This window comes from Strongylocentrotus purpuratus, unplaced genomic scaffold (genome assembly GCF_000002235.5).
Source record: "Strongylocentrotus purpuratus isolate Spur 01 unplaced genomic scaffold, Spur_5.0 spur5_contig_831, whole genome shotgun sequence".
Lineage (NCBI taxonomy): Eukaryota > Metazoa > Echinodermata > Echinoidea > Camarodonta > Strongylocentrotidae > Strongylocentrotus > Strongylocentrotus purpuratus.
In genome coordinates, this window is record NW_022145537.1 from 209,530 (window position 1) to 236,438 (window position 26,909).

The window sequence follows — 26,909 nt, forward strand, 5'->3', positions numbered from 1 at the left end:
CATTAGTTGTTGTCAGGTTGGACAAGCATTATGGTTTGACCTACCTAGCAACACTTAATATATGCAGTTGCATTCTGACTATTGAAATACTATTATTTCTATCAGGTGAATGAAATAATTTGTATTGAGGCACTTCACAAAGACTTATGCATTAAATTTGGTTAAATTACGAAAATGGCCTATTGTCCCAAATCAAACATCACACAGGCGCAAATCGATTTTTACACTCTCGCAAACGATGCCTCCTTTTCATCCAAGCGTGAACACATACCACACAAAAATGACACCAAATGATTTGGATAAAAAACTTTTTCATAAGATGTATAATCATTTACTGTTCATAGATGATTTAAAAAATAATTAGCAATTTTCTAGGTGTAAACTTTTTTTTGACTCACACTGTACATGTTTATGCTTATAATATTCCATTGTAAAATCCTGTTCAGGTTCGAAAAGGTGCCATGATCTCCCTTTGTTATAGGAATATACGGTAGACTGAGCAGTTTGACCGAGCTCCCTGTACTGAGGTAGTATGTTTTCAATGCGACTGTTCATGCGATTTCACATAGTACATACTCTCCCCAGTTAAACACGATTCGTTCTAAACTTCCGCCATCCACACGTACCACTCGTAACATCATCGCAGGTCTATACCATTCCTGATCTAGAGGAGCATACCAAGCATTTCAGCTAAGGGAAATCCTGTTTCAAAATGGGAGGCTTGCGAGATTCACAAGATGGATGGAAGTACGTCATCGTCCTGACTAAATTCGTCGTCCAATTCGTTGAAATGGCGACGGCGAAGTCGTTTGGAGTCTTGATTCCTACCATGATATATTTGTTCTCGACGGATGCTTCATCTTTAGGCCTTGCGTGCAGCATGCCTACGTCCATGATGTTCTTAGGATGTGAGTATACATCTTGTATGATTTGCATTTCACCAATATCATACTACATTGCATTAACCCAAATATGAGTCAAAATTTATTGAACTTCACAATCATTGAAAGATGATCTAAATAGGTCAGATTTGTCGAATAAATTTTGTGAACGTGCAAATCACGTAAGCCCATTAAAATGTTATGTCTTTGTTTTTTTTTTATTTCTACTCAGGGTGCATGCATAATACCTTTATTTAGAAGTATGTATATCACCCCCTCGTATCATTCTCTGGTGTTATTTTTCCACAATTGGCAAAATGTCACAAAACCTTCGAATAAAATAACATTCAGACCTTCATTGGCACTGTTTGTAATTTGTATTTTGAAACTACAGCCATCGGAAGTATTCTCAGCAGTCCCATAATTTTCTTTAATTTACTTCCCATACATAGAATAAGGAAGGTCGATATTTTGATTAAAGGAATCCTAACCACAAGAATATTTTTAGTTAATGAGAGATTTATTGTATTGTTGCCTTAATTGTCCATTAATCTACAAGATTCCCCCACCAAAGTATATGAAAGAGGTATAAAGGAAGATATTTTTTCATCATAATGTACATTTTCTCAGGACATCTTGCATCGCCATTTTCTAGATAATGTGACGTACTATGAAGTCATTTATCAAATAAATGTATTCAAATTTATGGATGCTTCTTCCCATGTGTGTATGGTGATGAAGTATTTCATTCAATTGCTATTATTCTAGTATTACATTGTCAGAACGCAAATTGCATTTTCAACCGCTTTACTTTAGTATTTATAAAAGAATGACTTAGGATGGTGCCCCTCTTATGTTTTTGTCACCAGATCTCATTTTTACCTTCTCAGCATCGATTAACCCTCATTGAAAAATAAACGTTAGATTGCTGAATTAAAAAGTATTTGAACTAGAGCTTGGTGCACGGTACATAATACAAGTTTGTCTGGTACATCATATTATCAAGAAAATGGCTGCACGCATGACATGTTAATAGGCGTTACATCATGCCAAGAATATCTTCATTTATATATCTCTTGTACACTTTCTTAAGGAGTGTTGTACATAAAAGACAGGAATATATCTTACATGTCAGCATGCCTACGCTTATTGTTTTGGGTGACTTTTCCCTAAATAACTAGCCAATACTCTAAGTTACTATCTGAGACTTTCGGTCTATTGGGTCTTCTATTTGAATTTAAGAGTGATGATGGCAGGAGCGGTATACATGACATTATGTGCTACTTCTGGCTGTCTGTTTCGTGAAATATCAAACTCAGGGGTTGTCGGTCTACAAGGACCACCCTATTGCAATTTAACTGTTTCCATTCCGCATTCTGCAGCTTTACCCGTTGCTTATATCCTAAAGAGCGGCTACATATCACCTAGAGTGATGGCGGTCACTGGAGCTATCATATCATCGTTAGGAATCATCATTTCCGGTTATCTGACATCTGTTATCCCTCTCGGATTCTGCCTCGCCCTAACAGGTAAATACAGAGATTTAACAAATATTTAGTTTAAATCAATCAATATAGGCCTGTCATTGATTGAATTGTGCATAAACGGTGGATAACCCATTCCAGGCGTATTATCAGAATACGCCTGTTCGCTTCCATGGGGTCCGGATAAAAAGCTATTACATAAAAATCTAATATCTTATACAATCATGGGGAAATTTGAATCGAAGGGCCCCCTGGAAAACAGTACTTTGATTACTGACGGGGCTACCCTGTTAAAATAAAACGGAATAAATAAATAATAAATAAATAAATAAATATGGTAAATTCAATATAAAAATTTCAATAAACTAAACATAAACGATAAACTGAACATGTATAATATTTTTGGAATCTGATAGATTCAATTTACATTTAGAATTCATAATCAGTGTTTTTTTATAAGGGATACGTACAAAACCGCACGAACCCTGCACAAATGAAGTAAAATGAAAGAGAGGTAAACAGATTCTTGAGCACATTTCTAAGATACTTACAGCTAAATCAATTTTTTTTTTTTTTTTTTTTTTTTTTTTTTTTTGCAAATTGATAATTTTCTCCTATTTTTGTTGTAGTGGGGGCTGTTAGGGCTAAATAGGGGTTGTTTGGTGCAGAGTCTTCTAAAAGCACCAAATTTGGCCCAGATGTAGCTTATAGCATACTCTTACGATTTCTGCCGGACGCCCAGAAGGGCGCCCTCTGGGTATGCCATATTGGGCAAATTCAAAATGGCCGCCATCTGAGTTAAAGGTCAAGCTTAGTTCCAAAAGGAAAAGCGCTTGTATGATAATAGTTCATATATTTATGGAGTTTTCGGGGTCAGAGAAACTGATCACGATGTTCTTTCATCGATTTGAGATCTCTTCGGGTCATACTGGTAATATTGGTCAAATCCAAAATAGCCGCCATCTGAGTTACAGGTCTAGTATAGTTGCGAAAGGAAACGGGCTAGTATGATAACAGTTTATATATTTATGGGGTTTTCGGGGTCAGAGAGAGTGATCATGATGTTCTTTCATTGATTTGAGGTCTACTTGGGGCTGTCATGCTGGTCATATTGGTCAAATCCAAAATGGCTGCCGTGACCTTTGAGTAAAAGGTCAAGTGTAGTTCCAAAAGGAAAAGGGCTAGTATGATAAAAAGATTATATAGTAAGAGGGTTTTCGGGGTCAGAAAATCTGATTATAATATGCTTGTATTAATTACAGGTCTACTTGGGGCTGTCATGCTGGCCATATTGGCCAAATAAAAAATGCTATTGCCCTCGGCACGCCTCGGGCAATAGCACAATTCTAACCTTCACTTGAGCGTATAAAAACAACTATTTCTCTCAAAGCAGTCATTAATACTATAATAATCTACCTCTGGGCCAAATGTGGTGCTTTTTAGAAGAATCTGCACCTAAATATCCCTAAAAGCCCCCACTATTGTATTTTTGTCCATTGTATGTTTATCCTGTTTTCGTTTTCTCTCGCTAACAATCTCCGCTTTGTACTGTCTTGTGTATTCAGACAGTACCCTAGGATAGAATGTCCCTTTTTACAGACTTTTTCTTGTTATATTCAATAAAGGAATTATGTGATTTATTGTTTAAAGTGGCACCTTACGTAATGATATTTTGAAAAAGTGAGGTCCAATGGGCACATTATAGGGCAGAAAAAAAATCATCAGAATAGGTAACTGCCCTGTTAGGACAGGCACTATTTTCAATCACTGAAGGGAAACTTTTTTCATGGCTCGAGGGATATTTAATTATTTTGGGAAATGTTGAGGTTTTGCAACCCTGTCTTCTCGAAAAAGGATGTAAATGCTTATTTAAATGCACATCATAACACAAGAAATCTTGCATGCAATCATCTTGTAAAGCTCAAATTATTTTGCCGAACGTAATGTTAGCATGTGATTCTAACGCTTACACTGTGTTACCACAATCTGTCACAAAACATTTTGACATGTCATTTTTAAAACAATGTTGTTCGATAAAGCCTCTACTAAGATTAATAATATTTTCATAATTTACTTTCTTTCCACACACTTGTCCTAAGGATTTGGACTGTCGATGGGGTACCTACCAATCAAAGTCTTACTCAATGACTACTTCCAGGATACATTCATACTTATGAACTCTTTAGGCAATCTAGGAAAACCTGCAGGTGCAATAGTTGTTCCAGTCATCATCGAGGGGGCGCTAGATGCGTATGGGTTCAGTGGTGCCATGCTCATCCTTGGAGGGATCAGCTTGCATGCAATTCCTGCCAGTTTAGCTCTTAGGACAGTAAAGGGTTCTCCCAAAGCCACAAGTATTCAGAAAAGAGAAGGTTGTCAAGAACCTTTAATCGATCCGAATGGTGATAATAAGAGTGATGTTATGGCTGTAGATGATGGTGAAATAGTTAGCTCGGACGACCTGGCTTCATCGTCAAAAGAAATTAGCCAATATCGAGAAGATCACCTTGAGAGAGAATCTGCAGATAATGACGTTTTACCTTGGAGGCTGCGATTGTGGCGGTGGTTCCGGCACTGCATTATTGTGGAAGAACCTCTCCTGTTACTTTCACTTCCTATTCTTTTCCTCACGTTCTTCGTTGCGCAATCATGGATTTTATTTCTTGTTCCAAGAGCAATATGGCACGGAATTCCAACTTCTAAAGCCGTTTTGTTGTCATCAATTGGAGGTGGAGGTGGCGTCCTAGGGAGAATTCTATGCATTGCGATTCTCTTCTTCTTAAGAGTTGATTTTATTGTCGTTTCCCTGATCCTGAGTGTGATATCATCAACTACCTTCTTAATTGACCCACTGCTAACATCGTTCCCAGTCATGTGCGTCACGGCGTTTGTCCAAGGGTTGTGCGTCTTCAGCTCAGGAATATCTTCTGCTGCCTTCCTCAAGGGCTCTGTGTCTAATAAAACTTCACTATTGCCGCAGGGATCTTTGGTTTGGTGACCGGCATCGGAGGGAATGTCGGAAGTTTGTTATCAGGTAAGCTAGAAGTAAAAATAGATTTTGATAAGTTAACTTAGATAGGAAATTCAATAAAGGTTTGGTGTTTTTGTTGAAATTGTATAGACTGGAAAGTTGATATTTCCAAGCATAAGAATCTGGCCCTAGAATAATTCTACTCGTGCCGTGATGGTTATAGAGTACCGAGGTGTTAAATCTTACTGGCCAAGTTGTCAAAGTTGCTGGTTCCAAACAATTTTGTGCTAAACAATGGAGTGGTCATCACACAAGCCCCAAACACTGAATTTACCATGCTCTGGCCCGTTTTTTGAATGATTTCGCGGTTAACCTCATGCGCAGGGTCTGTTGTTTAGAGCCAATAACCTGGACGTCGAGCGGACATGTCGTTAGCACTTCAGTACATTAAGCCACTGCTTATTGTAATTGGATGGAAGATCTCAAGTATAAAGATGTTATGGTATGTTGTTTCTACAGTTAATAAAAACAAACACCATATTAACCTTGCAGTCATATTACTTTTTGTCTGTTAAAGAGTCATGGAGCATAAAAATGTGTAACCGTTGTTTTTATAGTCCCTTCTTTCTTTTGCTTTTCGTCTTATTTTGTAGGTATGATCAAGGACAAGACTGGATCCTACACAATAGTGTCTCTTGCTCTTGGTTTCACCAACTGTCTAACTGTGATCCTCACAATTGTCTTCTTGGCTGCCCGACGGGGACGGGATCATCTCACATTACAAGACAAACGAGAAAAATGATCAAGGATTTGATGATCACCGCATCTTGCTCTTAAAATGTTGTGGTCTAGTCGATAGGTCAACAGACTGTAGATCAGAAGTTGCGGGGTTCAACCCCCCCCCCCCCCCCACTCCGAGAACGGAGGGACACCATGCGTGTTACCAAAATATCCGGTAAAGGGGTACTGTGCGACAAAGTCCGGCCCGAGAATATTGTAAAAAAAGGGGGTGTATTAACTTTTATCTCTCACCTCTTTGGACTCCTGAGAAATTATTCCGATTTAGGGGGGTACATTGAGCATTTTCCTGATTTAGGGGGGTCTCCAAGGCAGGAAAAGCCCGCGAAATGGGGGTTCGGAAATGTTGGTAGTCTTTAGATAGGGAGTGCTTTCAAAAGAGGGAACAAGCATACGCGTACCCTCAATAACACTGAGTGGGGGGGGGGGGGGGACGGGGGTTCAAATCTCAAACCCGACACTAACGTTCTTTGGCAAGACGTTAATCTGTATTTGCCACTCGAGACCGAGGTGTTAAATGGATACCTGCGTAGAATGCGGAAGTCAATGTAGTTTGCTAAGCAGTGTGAGCGTCTGTAAAATGGCGCCTGGCTGGAATGCTTCATAGGGAGTGGAGAATGTGAATACTTTGTGTACGGGCAAGCCTTAATCGAATTACCGGGGTAATCATGATCAATAGAGCGCATAGAGACATCGTTGGACAGTTGAGTTCTAATTGTTTAAGACCTTAAATGCCTTCAAAGTGCATGGTTATTGCTCTTATTCTTATTTATAACATTTCTAGTGCCCTTGTATAGGACCTAAAATTGCTATAAAGGTAATTTTAGACCCCAAAATTTGTGGAATTTAGTCAATACAATCATACCAATTAAGCTCTACTTTCAAAATAATATGGTGACTATTAATTACTTAATAACGTGGTCAGGAGTTAATATGTCAACGGACTGTGGATCACTAGGTCCGCGGTTCAAGTCCTATCGCGGCACTTATCTCATTTGGCAAGACATTGATCTACATTTGCCACTCTCCTTCCAGGCCGGGTGTTTAATGAGTACCCGGTAGGATGCGAAAGTTAAAGGGATAGTTGAGTTCTGTTGCAGAGGTCGATACACAAATAATTGTTTGTGAGATAATGAAAAGCTGAGTGTCAAATTTGAAAGAACATACAATTTAAATGACAAAATCATCTTTGTTTGATCAAAATCGGTTCAGAGACGGCTGAAATATTCATAAATATAACGATTTCTAATACTTGTGTACCACCACAAATATAAGTTAATTTAAAAAAGTAGTTGAAAAAAATGAAATAGCGCCTTTTACGTCGGATGTCAGCCGATGCCGATGTTGGTTATATTTAATACGCACAACCAGCCGGCCCATGTCTTGTTATATTTAATCATATAATTAATTAACGGTCACGGTATTTTTTTAAAAGTGGAGCTGAATTGGTGTGATCGTATTAGCTAAATTTTACACATTTTGGGGTCTAAAATTACCTTCATAGCAATTTTATATTCTAAAAGGGCACTAGAAATGTCATAGATAAGAAAAAGAGCAATATTTGCGGTCTGAAAACAAAACTCAACTATCCCTTTAATATGTTTGGATTAGCAAGTTGCGCTTGTTAAATGGCGACTGGGTAGAATGCTCCGCAGGGAGTGGAAAATGTGCCTGCATTGTGTTGCGGGTGTTGCAGTTTTTAACTCATCCGGCCCGAAGGGCCCGGTGAGCTTATGCCATGGCGTGGTGTCCGTCGTCCGACGTCCGTCCGTCCTTCCACAGTTTTCAAAATGCTTCTTCTTCGTTATTTTTCAACCGATTTTGATTTTGATTGTATCATAATTATGATCGGGCTAGGAGGGGGATTTTAAACTTCTACACAGCATCGTGAAATTCATTATCTATGCTAATTTATTCAAATTTATTCGAAATTACAAAACCTGCTTCTTCTCCCTCATTTCTTGACCGATTTTGATTTTGTTTGTCTAAAAATCTGGTAGAGCTAAATTTGAAACATTAAACTTCTACACAGAATTTTGAGATTTAGCTCCATTGATTATTTATGGTAATTTATTCAAATTTATTCCAAAAATAACAAAAAATGCTCCTTCTCCTTCATTTCATTTTTAAAGTTTTGTGCAAAATATTAGGATGATTATTTGCAAATTTGATCTCTCACAGAAAACACTTGATTTGTGGATTAAAAAGAGGAGAAAAGAGATGTTGAAAATTAAATGTTCAGAACGCATTTTGTTTTCAGCAAAGCGCTACTCCTGGGCGCTACTATAGCGCAAGGCCAGGATAGGCGTAGGCATGGCAATCACACTGCATACCCCCCCCCCTTGCACACACACTTTGGATAGGAAGAACTATGGTAGTAGGGTCCATAGTAAAACAATGCTCAGTTATTGTTTATGCTGGTGGCCAAATCTGGCAAAAATATAACAATTTTTATAAATGATAGAAAATATATTTTGCCATATTTTTCTGTTGACAATTTACTGACTATTTATACCTCTGTCCTTTCCATATTATAATAAAAGGTGAGTATGTTTACATTTATCTCTTACTAAGTTTGAGTCCTGCTTGTCATAAAACTATATATTTTTCAACCAATTTTTCATTCCATTTCCTTTAGTTTCTATTTAATCTTGTACAGCTTAATGAAATTATGTCCCTTCCAGGGCATCACATTTTTATTTTTTGAACAGTTTAAAAGTGTACAACATAAAATTTACGATATTTGTTGTTGCGAGATGCGGATGAGCGCTACGTCATTGACGTTCTGGTTCATAATGTCACAACTTTTGTTGTGTGTAGCGCCCTCTATACCAAAACTCAACTACCCCTTTAATCGCTATAAAAAAGCGGAATATTAGTTATAAATTCAACAATCACTAACAGTTATCATCATTTTATTGACATATTGGTAGACAAACGAGACAAATAATCGATCACTTGGGGGTTGCAGTATTTGTTGCTCACCTTTTTAACATTATTTATAATTTATTACATGATACAAACATGTTCTTATAGACAATCGATAAATAGTAAAATAAGATTTACTAGTTAACTCATCAACAAAATTACGTAACATATATTCCCCTTTCTTACTTTGAAGAGCAAGACAATTTTTATTTAAACAAAGTGTACGTTCCATATTTTCTAAATGTTCAAGAGATCGTAGAAAAGAGCGAAATAGTGAAACATTGTTTTGCGTTTTACACGTATTAGTATAAAATATTTTACCGAAATAATAGCAGTATTGACAAAATAGAAATAATTATTAAACGGAGTACGAAAAAAAAAACACATTTGTGAACAAAACATTACGTATATTTTGTTGCTCTTGGTGACCAGCTGTGTAACTGTGATCATCAGCGATGATCTTGGCTACCGGGGGGGGGGGGGTACAATGTGCAAAACAGCTTAATTTAAAGGCTAATTAAGAGTTTTCACGATAATGGGGTGTCTGGATTCCAGGACATTGGTGTATCCATGCAGTCAGGCGCGTACGCAGGGGGGGGGGGGGGGGGGGGGTGTTTGGGGGGTTAAACCCCCCCCTTTGGTAATTTTATGTGTTGTAAACCCCCCTAAAAAATACCTAAAACCCCCCCCCCCCTTTGGATTTTTTTTTTTTTTTTAATTATTTAAAAAAAAAAAAAAAAAAAAAATTACCCCCATGGCTGACCTAAGAAAGGTGACCTTACCCGCCCCAACGGAACAAAATGTCAAATTTTCAAATTTCAAGACCCCCCCCCCCAAAAAAATTTATCCTCTTACCCCCCCCCCCCCCCCCCCCCCCCCCCCCCCCTGAGCGACTTTTTGGCCGGCGCGATTTTCAAATTTTCCTGAGTCGTTGCGAAATTTTGGACCGGATTTTAAACCCCCCCCCCCCCCCTTGAAAAAATCCTGCGTACGCCACTGCATGCAGTATAGAACGAAACCGCCAAAGCCTCCTTCTTGTTGGGGCCACAACCCAAATAAATGGAATCAAAAGTGCCGATTGTTGGGCACATAATTACACGGCCTCATGTACATTTGCCGCAAGATGTCGTGAAAATAATTTTCCGCCACAGCTTTTGTAAAGCTATAGCTTTATTCATGCATTTCACGAGTTATCAAAAGATATTAATAACTATTTAGCAATGGATTGAATACATACTGAGGCAAAAATGACCAAATCTAAGGTATATTTGGCCATCTTGTGTCCCGTACGCTACCAATTACATGTATCTTGAAATAATAAACGTGATGAATATTGAAACTATAGATTATTTCTTGATAACTTTCTTCCTCTTCTTATTCTTCCTTCCCTTCTTCAACTTCTCCTACTTATCATTTTTATATTATTTTCTTTACCCTTTTTTTTTTTTTTCTTTTCTTCTCAAATTCACTCTCATTGTACGTCTCTAGAATCTCATGCTATACTTCCCCGTTTTCGCCTCCTACAATACACCCTCATCCTACTATTTAAGAAATTGTGTAAACCTAAGCTTTTATATATAACCAAACTACAATTATGTTTCCTTATGCAAAGATTCAATACCCACACTCTGTCTTTATATTTAATTAATATGTTTTCTTTAAAATCTCTTCAAATATTGGTAAAAGGGGAATGAGAGAGAGAAAGAGAGAGAGAGAGAGAGAGAGAGAAGAGAGAAAAGAAGAAAAAAGAAAGAGGGGGTGTACATCAAGATTCACAGATATAGATAGATAGATAGATAAATGGTATTTATTGATTCATGTCCATGTATCGCAGTTACAAGTAACTGAATTGTGCATATGTGGTACAATGTAGTTGGATTTCAATTTGATATGTGAAGATAAAAAAGAAGATGCACATTTGAATGTTGGATGACTAACTTGGGATATATTATCGAATGAGAAGAAAGAGGGGGGTGTACATCAAGATTCACAGATATATGTGGTACAATGTAGTTTGATTGCAATGTCACAGTTTTATAATGTTTTGATTGCCCATTGACTGTATTTTTACACATTGTTTTAATTGATGTTGGAATTTGGAAATAGTTTATCTTACAGGCGGAAACATTTGTTGGTTTTTTGTTTGTTTGTTTATTATCATTACAGATTGCTATCAGAAGGTTTTACCGAAGATATTTAGGTGAAGTTTACACCATTGTTGGAGTTGCAGAATAAAAGAGAAGTTTGTTGGACATAAGCAAATTGTTTCCAGTGTTCATTTTCATCAGGGTGCCTTGTTCATACTGACAACAGTTGGACATCTATTGTTAGCTAGACGAAACTCCTTCATATAAAGATTTATGAAGGCAGCCATATGCCGTGTGAGTCAAAGAAAAGTTTTCACCTAGAAAATTGCTAATTTAAAAAAATCATCTATGAACAGTAAATTATTATACATTTTATGAAAGAGTGTTGTATCCCAAATCATTTGGTATCATTTTTGTGTGGTATGTGTTCCCGCTTGAATGAACAGGAGGCATTGTTTGCGAGAGTGCAAAAATCGGCTTGCGCCAAAGTGATGCCTATACAGCATGTATTATGTTGGGATTTGCGGAGTGAGAGAATGAATCGAATGTATTAAATTAAATGCATTGCATATGCCTTTTGCAGAAGCAAAGTCACACACACATACACACACGCACAGAAATGTTCGTTGATATTTGATAATCGATATTTGATATGTGTGGCATGATTAATTTTGTTAGGGATGTTATTTGGATCTGCAAAGACCGAATTAATACCCAAATCCCAATAGGACATTTTCGTAATGTAACCAAATTTAATGCATACGTCTTTGTGAAATGCCTCAATACAAATTATTTCATTCACCTGATAAGAATATTAGTATTTCAATAGACAGAATCCAAACTGTATACATTAGTTGTTGTCAGGCTGGACAAGCATTGTGGCTTGACCTACCTAGCAACACTTAATATATGCAGTTACATTCTGAATATTGAAATACTATTATTCCTATCAGGTGAATGAAATAATTTGTATTGAGGCACTTCACAAAGACTTATGCATTAAATTTGGTTACATTAGGAAAATGGCCTATTGTCCCAAATCAAACATCACACAAGCAACTTTGGCGCAAATCGATTTTTGTACTCTCGCAAACAATGCCTCCAGTTCATCCAAGCGTGAACGCATACCACACAAAAATGATACCAATGATTTGGGATAAACACTCTTTCATAAGATGTATAATCATTTACTGTTCATAGATGATTTTGTAAATAATTAGCAATTTTCTAGGTGTAAACTTTTTTTTCCTCACACTGTACATGTTTATGCTTATAATATTCCATCGTAAAATCCCGTTCAGGTTCGAAAAGGTGCCATGATATCCCTTTGTTATAGGAATACACGGTAGACTGAGCACTTGGACCATCTCCCTGTACTGAGGTAGTATGTTGTCGATGCGACTGTTCATGCGATTTCACATATATAGTACATACTCTCCCCAGTTAAACATGATTCGTTCAAAACTTCCGCCATCAACACCACTCGTAACATCATCACAGGTCTATACCATTCCTGATCTAGAGGAGCATACCAAGCATTTCAGCTAAGGGAAACCCTGTTTCAAAATGGAAGGCTTGCGAGATTCACAAGATGGATGGAAGTACGTCATCGTCCTGACTAAATTCGTCATCCAGTTCGTTGAAATGGCGACGTCAAAGTCGTTTGGAGTCTTGATTCCTACCATGATATATTTGTTCTCGACAGATGCTTCTTCTTTAGGCCTTGCGTGCAGCATGCCTACGTCCATGATGCTCTTAGGATGTGAGTATACATCTTTTATGATTTTCATTTCACCAATATCATACTACATCATACTACATTAGTCCAGTAGACGGTACCATATACCATGTACATGACCTGGAAAAGTTGATAAGTACAAGGTTTTTTTGTTGATGTGTGTTCTAGATGGGTATTGAAGTAAATTCAGCTTGGTTGCCAGCTTGGCAACCTTGAGCAACTTTTTTAATGGCCATATTAGCATAATCATCTAATTAGCATAATGTGCAACATGTAATAATGTTGCTAATCTCAATCCAGGAAGCCTGAAAACATGGATAATACGACTTTTTAAGTGTTTTCTATGAAGAGGAATTCATCTATGACACCAGTTTTTGATTCCAAGTAATGCAATTGTCTTAAATAGCATAATTAGCATAATGAGCTAATAAGCATGTGTACAATATATGGACTTCATTGTCATTGTTTATCTATAAAGCCTAAAAATGGTGCAATGCAACATTGTAAATCACTTTTGAAAGACTAATCATTAATTCATGAGAAGATATTCCATGTAGATGTAGTATAATTACCCTAATTAGCATAAAAATCGAATTAGCATATATGTGCAATATGTAATAATGTTGCTAATCTTAATCCAGGAAGCCTGAAAACGTGGATAAGGTGACTTTTCAAGGATTTTCTATGAAGAGTAATTAATTTATGACACCAGTATTTATTTGTAAGTAATGCAATTGTCTCAAATATCATAATGAGCTAATTTATTATGTACGATATATGGATTTCATTGTCATTGTTTATCTATAAAGCCTAAAAATGGTGCAATGCAACATTGTAAATCAACTTTTGAAAGACTACACATTAATTCATGAGAAGATATTCCATGTAGATGTAGTATAATTAGCCTAATTAGCATATACACTGTATGTGCAATATGTAATAATGTTGCTAATCTTAATCCAGGAAGACTGAAAATAGAGCTAACATGACTTTTCCGGGATTTTCCATGATAAGGGATTCATTTGGGACACCACTTGTTATTTTTAAGTAATGCAATCGGATTAATATGTAATTATTGTACTAATAAGCCTAATTAGTATATTTGTAGAATATCAATTATTTGGGACTCTATTGAGTTTCACAAATTGTATGTCCAATGTGGTGGTTATCATGGTCGCAGGGCAATGTTGTCAAACCTTATGAAATGTCGAGGAAATGACGGGGTCATCTTACGCATTGATGGTTGGGCTTCAGTCCTTGGATTAAAGAGACTGTCCGAAATATACTGAAGATGGTTAAAGCAGATGATAGTGGTGGAATTGATGATGTGGTGAGACAGGTATGTACATAGGCCAGGGATGTTGAATACAACAGTGCAAAATATGATCTGTCTATGTTTACCAAAGCCAGAACCATTGAGAGTACAAGCCCGACGTTGCTCAAGCTTGTGACAGAATTCCTGGAAAAGTCATATTATCCATGTTTTCAGGCTTCCTGGATTGAGATTAGCAATATTATTATATATTGCACATAATATGCTAATTAGATTATTATACTACTTAGAGTAATTATACTACATCTACATGGAATATCTTCTCATGAATTAATGATTAGTCTTTCAAAAAAGATTTACAATGTTGCATTGCACCATTTTTATGCTTTATAGATAAACAATGACGATGAAGTCCATATATTGTACACAATATGCTTATTAGCTCATCATGCTAATTATCCTATTTAAGACAATTGCATTACTTGGAATGAAAAACTGGTGTCATAAATGAATTTCTCACCATAGAAAACCCTTGGAAAGTCGTATTATCCATGTTTTCAGGCTTCCTGGATTAAGATTAGCAACATATTACATGTTGCACATAATATGCTTATTAGATTATTATGCTAATTAGGGTAATTATATTACATCTAAATTGAATATCTTCTCATGAATTAATGATTAGTCTTTAAAAAGTGATTTACAATGTGCATTGCACCATTTTTAGGCTTTATAGATAAACAATGTCAATGAAGTTCATATATTGTCCCGCCCCCCCCCCAACTCCGAGAACGGACGGACCCCATGCGTGTTGCCAAAATGTCCTTTTCGTAACAAAAGAAAAAAGTCGACCCGTATTGACTTTACACACCGGACTTTTGCTGAAAGGGGGGGGGGGGGGTGCTGAAAAAGGCTCGTATACAAAAGAAAAAGGTCGAGCCGTATTGACTTTACACACCGGACTTTTGCTGAAAAGGGGGGAGGGGGGTCGGTTGGAACACGCACATGCGTACCCTAAATAACACTGGGTGGGGGGCCGGGATATATTGTACACATGCTTATTAGCTCATCATGCTAATTATCCTATTAACGACAATTGCATTACTTGGAATGAAAAACTGGTGTCATAAATGAATTCCTCACCAGAGAAAAACCCTTGGAAAGTCGTATTATCCATGTTTTCAGGCTTCCTGGATTAAGATTAGCAACATATTACATGTTGCACATAATATGCTTATTAGATTATTATGCTAATTAGGGTAATTATATTACATTTAAATTGAATATCTTCTCATGAATTAATTATTAGTCTTTCAAAAGTGATTTACAATGTTGCATTGCACCATTTTTAGGCTTTATAGATAAACAATGTCAATGAAGTTCATATATTGTACACATGCTTATTAGCTCATTATGCTAATTATGCTATTTAAGACATGCATTACTTGGAATGAAAAACTTGTGTCATAAATGAATTCCTCACCATAGAAAACCCTTGAAAAGTCGTATTATCCAAGTTTTCAGGCTTCCTAGATTTAGATTAGCAACATTATTACATATTGCACATATATGCTTATTAGATTTATGCTAATTAGGGTAATTATATTACATCTACATAGAATATCTTCTCATGAATTAATGATAAGTCTTTCAAAAGTGATTTACAATGTTGCATTGCACCATTTTTAGGCTTTATAGATGAGCAATGTCAATGAAGTCCATATATTGTACTTATGCTTATTAGCTCGTTATGCTAATTATGCTATTTAAGACAATTGCATTACTTGAAATAAAAAAAAAATGGTGTCATAAATGAATTCCTCACCATAGAAAACTCTTTAAAAGTCGTATTATCCATGTTTTCAGGCTTTCTGAATTGAGATAAGCAACGTTATTACATCTTGCACATATGCTAATTAGATGATTATGCTAATATGGCTATTAAAAAAGTTGCTCAAGGTTGCCAAGCTGGCAACCAAGCTGAATTTACTTCAATACCCATCTAGAACACAAATCAACAAAAAAAAACCTTGTACTTAACAACTTTTCCAGGTCTGAGAAACTTCTACAGGACTATATTGTATTAACCCAAATATCTCATACTTTGGAGCTCATCGTGGACTTCCATGCGACACTTCTTTTATAAGTCTGAATTTATTGAACTCCAAAATCTTTGAAAGATGATCTAAAAAGGTCAGATTTGTCGAATAAATTTTGTGAACGTGCGAATTACGTAAGCCCATTAAGTGTTATGTCTTTGTTTTTTTAAACTTTTTACTCAGGTTGCATGCATACTACCTTTGTTTAAAAGTATGTATATCACCCCTCCCCCAATGTCTCTCTGTATCATTCTCTGGCGTTATTTTTCCACAATTGGCAAAACGTCACAAAACCTCCGAATAAAATAACATTCAGACCTTCATTGGCATCGTTTGTAATTTTTATCTTGAAACTACAGTCCTCAGATGTATACTCAGCAGTCCTGTAAAGAAAATGCTGCCTTTAATTTACTTCCTAACAATAAAATAAGGAAGGTCGATATTTTGTTTAAAGGAAGCTTAACCCCAAGGATATTTGTAGTTAATCAGAGATTTATTGTATTATTGTATTATTGTATTAATTATCCATTAGTCTACAAGATCTCCACCAAAGTATATAAAAGAGGTATGAAGCAAGATATTCTGATCATAATGTATATTTTCTCAGGACGATCAGGCATCATCGCCATTTTCTAGATAATGTGACGTAGATGCAAAGTCGTTTATGAAGTAAATGTATTCAAATTGATGGATGCTTCTTCCCAGGTGTGTATGGTGATGAAGTATTTCATTCAATTGCTATTATTCGTTGTATTACAATAAATTGTCAGAACGCAAACTGCATACATAAGTTGGTGCTCTTCTGGGAAGAAGGTTTCGCATTTATAATGGGGACTTTTAGATTTACACGACGAGAACGTGGACCGCCAAGTGTGACATCCTTTTGAGGTTATGTGACGTCCTTTTAAGGCACTGCCGGGCACGGCCTAGTGCCTTATCACAATGTCACACGCGGCAGTCCACGCTCTCGTCGTGTAAATCTAAAATTCCCTAATAAAGATTTGTCAACTGCTATACTTAAGTATTTTTAAACGAATGACTTAGGATGGTTCCCATTTATGTATTTGTCACCAAATTTAATTTTTACCTTCTCAGCATCGATTTCCCCTCATTGAAAATTAAACGTTTGCTGAATTAAAAAGTATTTAAAAAAAAACTTGGTGCATGGCACATATATAAGTTAGTGTGGTACATCACATTATCAAGAAAATGGCTGTACCCATGACATGTTAAAAGGCGTTACATCATGCCAAATATATATATTTTTTTGTATATACAGTACACGCCGAAAATCTCCGCAACACGATTACACGATTTATTTTTAGGATTACACGGTTTACACGATTCACCTGAATCGTGTAACTGTGTAATCGTGTAAATTTACACGATTGAAGAATGTCGCTCTGAATCGTGTAATCGTGTAAATAGTTAAGTGCATTGGTCGGATGATTCGACCAGATGTAACAATCGTGTAACTGTGTAATCGTGTAAATTTACACGATTGAAGAATGTCGCTCTGAATCGTGTAATCGTGTAAATAGTTATTAGGGTTATAAGGGCATTGGTAGAACGATGCGACAAGCTGCAACAATCGTTAAATCTTATCCTGCTTACACCAATTGCTTTATACACAACTTACCTTCAGTGTACATCAGTTAATTACTGTACTTTATATTCGTGTATAAACCTCAGCACTTTCCACTAACATGTATCGTATACTAATCCGTGAGACAAGGTAGGAAAACGTCAGAAACAGGAAGACATGATAGATGAAATAGTAAAGGAAAAAAGATAGCTACGAGGAGAAGGGAACATATAAAAGGAAAATGAGGGTTGAAAGGCACGATAAAGATAAACAGAAAAAAAGAGAGAAAAAAGGGAAAACTAAAAAGTTGACCGGAAGAAAAGAAAGAGTGAAATAGAGTGATAAAAAAAAAGAAGGGCGAAACCAAGTAAAATTAACAGAAATGAGAAGGCTATGAAACGGAGAGGAAAAGAGACAAATTAATAAGGTAAGAGGGGAACATAATGAGGGAAAGAGAGGCGAGAAAGATATGGGGGAATGGAAAGATATTGAAAGAAAGTGAGAGAGAGAGAGAGAGATAAAAAAAAAAGCTTTAGTTGAAAGAAAAGGGGCACCGATCAGATTTTAATAGGGGCATTTATCGGAGTTGATGGGGGCATTTATCAAAAGTGAAGAGGGGTACTTCTCGTACTTAAAGAGGGATACTTACTAGAGATTAAAAGGACACTAATGAGAAAGGAAAATGGACACTTATTGTAAAGGAAAATAGGAACTCGTCGAAGGAAAAGGGGTGTGTGTCAAAAGAAAAGGAGAACTTATCAGAGTTGAAAAGGGGAAGGGGCACTTACAAATTAATAGGGACACTTGTCAAAGTAAAATAGGTACTTTTCCTACATACAAAGGGGCACTTTGGGGGAACTTGAAAAAGTGGGGGGACACTGTGCCGCTAGCTAAACGTAACTCAAAGACAGTTGGCCATTCACTTATTCTATTCATTCTCGGCTTGCAACTGTTCCCTACACTCTGTAGCCAGTGGCTTACATACTTACATACATGTAATACCTATTGTTCAGGGGGATCCTATGTTCAAGGGGAACCCCCTGAACAATAGGTATTATGTAAGGATCTCTGCCTGTAGCTAGGGCAACGGCCTTTGTCCCCGGCGAGGGTCAATGGCAGGCCACATTCAGAGTAAGCTTCTTTTGTATGTGACAGGAAGTGTGCCCTTAAGCCTTGACCGTAGCTCTTTATACATATAGCTGAATAATGCAATGTTGTAAAAGGTAATTTACGAAAATGAGGAACTCTAAAAAAGCAATAAGTGATCAAAGTCTAAGGCCCGAATTCACAAAGGAGGTTTGTCGACAAACCTTGGTTTTCGTGCGTCATATGACGCGTTTTTACAAACCAGGTTTGTAAAATGGATAATGATTGAATAAAAAAAAGTATAACGATATTCATAGTAACGAATGAGCTGGTGAACCGTAATTCTAATTGGTACAGCCTTGTAATGTAAGAGTATCACAACATACTTAATTATGTTAGCCCTCCTTTACATTTTGTAATCATTTTTACTTATTTACAACTTAGGAATAACAAAATTCCCCCCTTCCTTCGTCGTTCATCGCTTTTTTCTTTTTCTCACCGAGGATTAAATCCGAGAGTGCTTTTCGGGAAGTGGACTGATTTTTTTAACTTTCAAACGTTCTATAATAAAACTAGAGACAAGACACTGCAATTAAAAATATATACAAGAGAAAGAAAGCGTAATCTTCGCTATCCCCTCGTATCGTCCACGTTGTCCTCGTTCAACCAAGAAGTAACTTCTTGCTTTTACCGAACTAGACGTCCTTAACCTGCTCACCATCACCACTGAAAATAAATTGTAACACAATTCCAGCGAGCAATCGAATCGTGTAAATTTTGAATCGTGTAATCGTGTTGCGGAGATTTTCGGCGGGCAGATTACACGATTACACGATTCGACCTGAATTGAGGAATCGTGTAATTTTACACGATTACACGTTTACACGATTCAAATTTCGCTTCATTGGCAAAAAACGAATCGTGTAAAAATAAATGGTTACACGATTCCCGCGAGCAGTCGAATCGTGTAAATTTTGAATCGTGTAAATCGTGTTGCGGAGATTTTCGGCGTGTACTGTATCTCTCGTACACTTTCTTAAGGAATGTTGTCCATCAAAAGACAGGAATACATCTTACATGTCAGCATGCCTACACTTATTGTTTTGGGTGACTTTTCCCTTAATAACTAGCAAAAACTATAATTTACTATCTGAGACTTTCGGCCTATTGGGTCTTCTATTTGAATTTAAGAGTGAGGATGGCAGGAGCGGTATACATGACATTATGTGCTACTTCTGGCTGTCTGTTTCGTGAAATATCAGTCGCAGGGGTTTTCGGTCTACAAGGACCACCCTGTTGTAATTTAACCGTTTCCATTTCGCATTGCGCAGCTTTACCCGTTGCTTATATTCTGAAGAGCGGCTACATATCACCTCGAGTGATGGCGGTCAATGGAGCTATCATATCATCGTTAGGAATCATCATTTCCGGTTATCTGACATCTGTTATCCCTCTCGGTTTCTGCCTTGCCCTAACAGGTAAATACATAGATAGCGAGAAATGTATTTAAATCAATCAATAGGCCTATTCTATTAATACAACACTACGCTGACATTGACTGAATGTTGCATGTTTATTTGGGTAATTACATAAATTAGGGACCCACTTTAATCGTGACATTTTTTGTTTCCCACTTACATAAGGCATAAGGTATAATTATGTGTATTCTTTTTCCGCTTTGTACTGTCTTGTGTATTCAGACAGTAGCCTAGAAATGAATGTCCCATTTTACATGCTTTATCTTGTTATATTCAATAAATAAATTATGTGATTTTGTTTTTAAAGTGGGACCTTACATTATGATAATTGGTACGGGTAAGGTCCAATGGGCACATAAGGCAGAAAATAAATGATCAGAATATGTAACTGCCCTGTTAGGACAGGCATTTTTCATCCGTGAATTAAATCAGTGAAGGGACACCTTTTTCATGGCCCGAGGGATATTCAATTATTCTGGGAAATGTTGAGGTTTTGCACCCCTGTCTTCTCTGAAAGTTGGCTCCAATTTTTAGCAACTGCTTATCTCAATGCTCATCAGCACACAATGCAAATCTTGCATACAATCATTTTGTAAAGCTCACATTATTTTGCCGGACGTAATGTTTGCATGTGATACAAACGCTTTCACTCTGTTACCACAATCTGTCACAAAACATTTTGACATGCCATTTTTAAAATAATGTTGCTTGATGAAGCCTGTATGAATTATTGCAACCCCTCCCCTCCCCTCCTCCCCTACCCCGGAAATGTTCCGCCACCGCAATAAATGGAAGTGTATCCAAGTTTGAAAAACTTAGACTCTACTAAGATTAATAATATTTTCATAATTTACTTTCTTTCCACATACTTGTCTCAAGGATTTGGACTGTCGATGGGGTACCTACCAGCCAAAGTCTTACTCAACGACTACTTCCAGGATACATTCATACTTATGAACTCTTTAGGTAGTCTAGGAATCGATGTAGGTGCATTAGTTGGTCCAGTCATCATTGAGAGGGCGCTAGATGCGTATGGGTTCAGTGGTGCCATGCTCATCCTTGGAGGGATCAGCTTGCATGCAATTCCAGCCAGTATAGCTCTTAGGACAGTAAAGGGTTCTCGCAAAGCCACACAGATTCAGAAAAGAGAAGGTTGTCAAGAACCTTTAATCGATCCTAATGGTGATGAAAAGAGTGTTGTTAAGACTGTAGATGATGGTGAAATAGTTAGCTCGGACGACCTAGCTTCATCGTCAAAAGAAATTAGCCAATATCGAGAAGATCACACTGAGAGGGTATCTGCAGAACATGATGTTTTACCTTGGAGGCAACGATTTTCGCAGTGGTTTTGGCACTGCATTATTGTGGAAGAACCTCTCCTGTTACTTTCACTTCCTATTCTTTTCCTCACATCATTCGTTGTGCAATCATGGATTTTATTTCTTGTTCCAAGAGCAATATGGCACGGAATTCCAAGTTCTAAAGCCGTCTTGCTGTCATCAATTGGAGGTGGAGGTGGCGTCCTAGGGCAAATTCTATGCATTGCGATTCTCTTCTTCTTCAGAGTTGACTTTATTGTCGTTTCCCTGATCCTGAGTGTGATATCATCAACTACCTTCTTAATTGACCCACTGCTAACATCGTTCCCAGTCATGTGCGTCACGGCGTTTATCCAAGGGTTGTGCGTCTTCAGCGCAGGAATATCTTCTGCTGCATTCCTCAAGGGCTCTGTGTCTAATGAAAACTTCACGGTTGCCGTAGGGATCTTTGGTGTGGTGTACGGCATCGGAGGGATTGTCGGAAGTTTGTTGTCAGGTAAGCCACAAGTAAAATTAGATTTTAATAGGTTGACTTAGATAGGAAATACAATAAAAGATTGATGTTTTTGTTGAAATCGTATGAAATTACACAGACATCTTAGATCTTCATGCTCACAACGAAAATGATATAAACACTGTAATAAATACTGTTGAATAATAAATATTTTTTTAAAAACAACGCAATGCAGGATCAGTTATACCCATAAGCGTACGAGGTAGGGGTGACTAAGGGCTGCAGCCTCCGAGAATGACTTACCAATATTTGAGCATCCGTAATCCAATATTCGAGATGCGACGTGGTCTGATTGTAATCATCGAGAGTTTGAAAGTGTCAATTGTTTTGTTAGCGCGCAAATTTTATAGACCGGAAAGCTGATATTTCCAAGCCTAAGAATCCGGCCCTAGAATAATTCAACCCGTGCGATGATGGTTATAGAGTACCGAAGTGTTACATCTTACTTGCCAAGTTGTCAAAGTTGCTGGTTCCATCCAATTTTGTGCTAAACAATGGAGTGGTCATCACACACGCCCCAAACACTGAATTAGCCATGCTCCGGTCCGTTGCTTGGATGATTTCGCGGTGAACCTCACACCCTGGGTCTGTTGTTTAGAACCAGTATCCTGGACGACGAGCGAGCATGTTGTTAGCACTTCGGTACTTCAAGCTACTGCTTATTCATTGTGATTGGATGGAAGATGTCAAGTGTAAAGATGTTATGGTTTGTTGTATCTACATTAAAAAAACAAACCCATATAAACCTTGCAGACATATTACTTTTTGTCTGTTAAAAAGTCACGGAGTATAAAACTGTGTAACCGTTGTTTTTATAGTCCCTTCTTTCTTTCACTTTTCGTCTTATTTGTAGGTATGATCAAGGACAAGACTGGATCCTATACAATAGTGTTTATTGCTCTTGGTTTTACCAACTGTTTAACTGTGATCCTCACAATTGTCTTCTTGGCTGCCCAACGGAGACGGGATCATCTCACATTACAAAACAAACAAGACAAATAATTAAGGAATTGATGATCACAGCATCTCTTACTCTTAGTCTTGCTCTTGGAGATGTGGTCTAGTTGATAGATCAACAGACTGTAGATTAGAAGGTGCGGGGTTCAAATCATAAACCCGGCACTAACGTTCTTTGTCAAAACGTTAATGTACATTTGCCACTTGAGACCCAGGTGTTAATGGATACCTGGTAGGATGCGGAAGTCATTGTAGTTTGCTAAGCATTGTGAGCGTCTGTAAAATGGCGCCTGGCTGGTATGCCCTCCCAGGGAGTTGAGAATGTGAAATCATTGTTTACGGGCAAGCCCCTGGATGACCGGGATAATCATAATTAGTAAAAGTGCGTAGAGACATCGTCGATGTATTAAAGGGACAGTTGAGCTTTTATTCTATTGAAATATTTTTAATCAGAATAATAAGAATTGAAATATTTGTAATCAGGATAACAAGAATCAGATATACATTGTAGATACAAAATATGTTTTTCATCCTGGTTCTGAACACAATAAAAATGTGATACTATAGTATACGGAAATATAAATAATGAAAATCACCAAAGCTCACAAGCAAAATGTAAAAACAGTATGAAACTAATATATAAGAATAATACGCATCAGAAGTGGTAAAAAGTTCTTGTTTAAGCTTGCAAATGCATTCAAACCTGCATGATTATTTCTTTTATTCTTATTATGACATTTCTAGTGCCCTTTTAGGATAAAAAATTGCTATGAATGTAAGTTTAGTCCCCAACATGAAATTCAGATTAAATCCGATCATACCAATTCAGCTTCACTTTGAAATATACTTTAACAGTTAATTAATTAACTTAATAATATCAAATGATTCAAATGATTTTATTTCTCATGCAAAGCATTCCATGTGAGATTAACGTACACTTATACTGATACATTACTAAATACTCGACATGCAGGGTATTTCAAAGCTGATTGATCTGAGCTTTGTAAAAACTCTATTATTTGGCCAATCAGTCCATACAATGAAAACAAGCATGCATCCAATTAAGTGCCTGATCGGAGAGGGTGTGGCTGTACACGCATGATCAATCCCTTCTTGTTATGATACTCAGTTGATATACTCGAGAGGGCAAACAAGTGTTGATTCAGAGTAGTAGATCCATGATACCACAACGTACAGAATATATTACACTGATTTATTGAATGTGCATACTACAATGCGGATCGCATTCTATATTCTGCGTTTATTCCCCCTTTCAATTATCTCTGCAACTCATGCACTATAGGCCTTTAATGCAGAAGACTGACCCAATCTACCCTTTTGTATTGTTCACAATCTCAACTATTTTATACGATTTACTTGAATTGTAATTCCTAATGCCCGACTTGGCACGTACAGGTATCTTAATAATGTTTGTTGTGGCCTCACAGTTACCTCACCATTCACCCCTTGTCAAACTTTCGTCACTGCATATATCATGTACTCTCTAATCAGAGGGGTGTGTCTACTCCACTCTTGTTTATCATAATTTTATCCTGATACTCTGCTGAAGCGCCCGACTGGGCGTGTATTTCGATGCTGATTGATAGAGTTTTGTAACAGACTTCTGTATTTTTCATATCAGTCTTGTTTACACGCATGTACATACTAACACATATGCATCCACGTTTCTGATCATAGGGGGTGTGGCTACGCAAGATTAATTGTTATTGTACCTCTACTTTTCTGAAATGTTAGGCAACACGAACGTGGAATTACTTTACTACACCTGGTGTATAAGGCGATCATTTGAATCTGATCAATACAATGTGAAATGTATGTAACCACTCAGTAGCTATGTACTTACTTTAATCTCAAATTTTTAATATCTTGCACTCCTTGCTAACCTTTAAGTTTACAAGAGGAATACTTTTTTTGGTTATGACAGTAACTAGTATACAGAAGATAGGAAAATAAAAAATAAAAAACAAACAAAAAAAACAAACAAAAAAACAAACAAAAAACAAACATACATATTTTTCATTTTATTTTATCTAAATTTTGAAGGCCGATACACTCAGTGGATACACTGAGTGGATCCTGATCCACTCATGCTTCTTTATCACAATATATTAACAATATTCCTACATTGTTCACACCCCTGAGCTTATTTAACGTATGGCTTCGTTGCACTTTATGATTAAAAAAAGTATATTCCTGGGTTTGCTCCTTATGTGACCGCTTATTTATTATTCTTTTATGTGTAAATGATTTCAACTATTATATACATGTTCTTAGGTGGTTGAGCTCTGCTCTACTGCTTCCAGTGATTTTCTTATGCTGACCAAGATGGGTCTTATTATTTTTATAGATGAACTTTATATTGATATTGACTGCACATCAGCACACACGAACACACGTTCAGTCACTTGCAAACGCACCTACACCACAATCACGCTTGTAGTACAGCGGATAAGCTCCCAATATAATGAAAATTGTGCACTTTTTGAGAAAAGCATGAAACTTCTAGCATATTTGGTTTAGACCATAAGATTTATTTTCAGATGTGGAGGGAAGTCAGATTTGACCTCGGATGACCCTGAGAGGTCAAATCCAAAATGGCCGCTATTCCTCATGGTCTAATGTACAAACACACTTAACTTTTGAACCAAATAGTCCAGAAAAACGTTTAAGGTGTCATTTCCAACTAACTTGGGGATGCCAATTCATTTGGTAATACTTTTGAGATCGCTTGAACTTAGGGTTTTGCATTTAGGTCAAGGTCATGGTCAAAATTGACTAAAAAATAGCAAGTTTTGAATGGTTACAAAAAGTTTTTCCACGTCCATGTCCACATCCACGCAAATCTAAAAGTCCCTTTTGAGGAGAAGAGGAAGACCAAAATATCGTGTAATGATATGGTAACATGGGCAGATCTACGGGGGGGGGGGGGGGTAGGGGGTTTAACCCCCTCCTCCCCCCGGCCCCCTTGGGCTGCCAAGTGAAAATGTGATATTAAAGCGGGGGGGGGGGAGAGAGGGGGATGCTGGAGAGGAGGACTACTAATCTATTTTATTTTTTTCAGGGGGCGGGGGGAATTGAAGCGCCGTTTTAGCATGACTTTCTTTTTAACACTTACTTTCACCTATCTCAGATAACCCTAATTTTTTTGTTGCTGCTTTATATGTAGTTGATAATGCATGATTAAAATAAAGAGAGAGAGAGAGAGAGAGAGAACCACCATCATTTTGCAATGGTTTAGGGTTCGTGTAATGTACATTTGAAACCATTTCTTAGCGTCTCAACCCTAAAAAAATAGCAAAACTACTTTTGAGGAAAAGCATTATACTGAATTAAATAAAGAATAATAGCTTTATATTGGATCATACTTATACTGATACGGGCTAAAGACAAAGTGGTATTTGTATAGAGGTATTCCAAAATGACACTCTGATAATCAACATTTGTTCTGGTATCATAATGTATATACGCATAATACAACTGATCTTTATGATTTCTTAACGTGACATAGCTTCTTCTCCCTCTGCAAACAAAACAGAAAACAAGGTTATTTAATAAAAGGACCATGCGACAAATAATCATTGTGATTCAAATTGATGCAAGGATTTTTTTTGAATAAACAATGCTTTTCACCAGAATCTTCTTTGTAAGCGGACAAAAAAAATCGCAACGACTCAACCAGCTGGAAAGTCG

General features: G+C 37.0%; 2 protein-coding genes across 2 annotated transcripts; both read left to right on the forward strand.

Annotated features, from left to right (window-relative positions):
• The first annotated feature begins 632 nt into the window (after window positions 1–632).
• On the forward strand, window positions 633–5,388 carry LOC105439117 (monocarboxylate transporter 4-like). Its single transcript, XM_030983808.1, has 3 exons — window positions 633–908; window positions 2,264–2,410; window positions 4,465–5,388. The coding sequence occupies exons 1-3, from the start codon at window positions 713–715 to the stop codon at window positions 5,361–5,363; spliced, it is 1,242 nt and encodes a 413-aa protein (XP_030839668.1). The 5' UTR covers window positions 633–712; the 3' UTR covers window positions 5,364–5,388.
• Window positions 5,389–12,619: 7,231 nt separating this feature from the next.
• Window positions 12,620–25,428, forward strand: LOC115923355 (monocarboxylate transporter 6-like). Its single transcript, XM_030983814.1, has 4 exons — window positions 12,620–12,911; window positions 20,262–20,408; window positions 21,288–22,223; window positions 23,095–25,428. Exons 1-4 carry the CDS (start codon window positions 12,716–12,718, stop codon window positions 23,241–23,243), a joined length of 1,428 nt encoding a protein of 475 aa, XP_030839674.1. The 5' UTR covers window positions 12,620–12,715; the 3' UTR covers window positions 23,244–25,428.
• The last annotated feature ends 1,481 nt before the right edge of the window (window positions 25,429–26,909 follow it).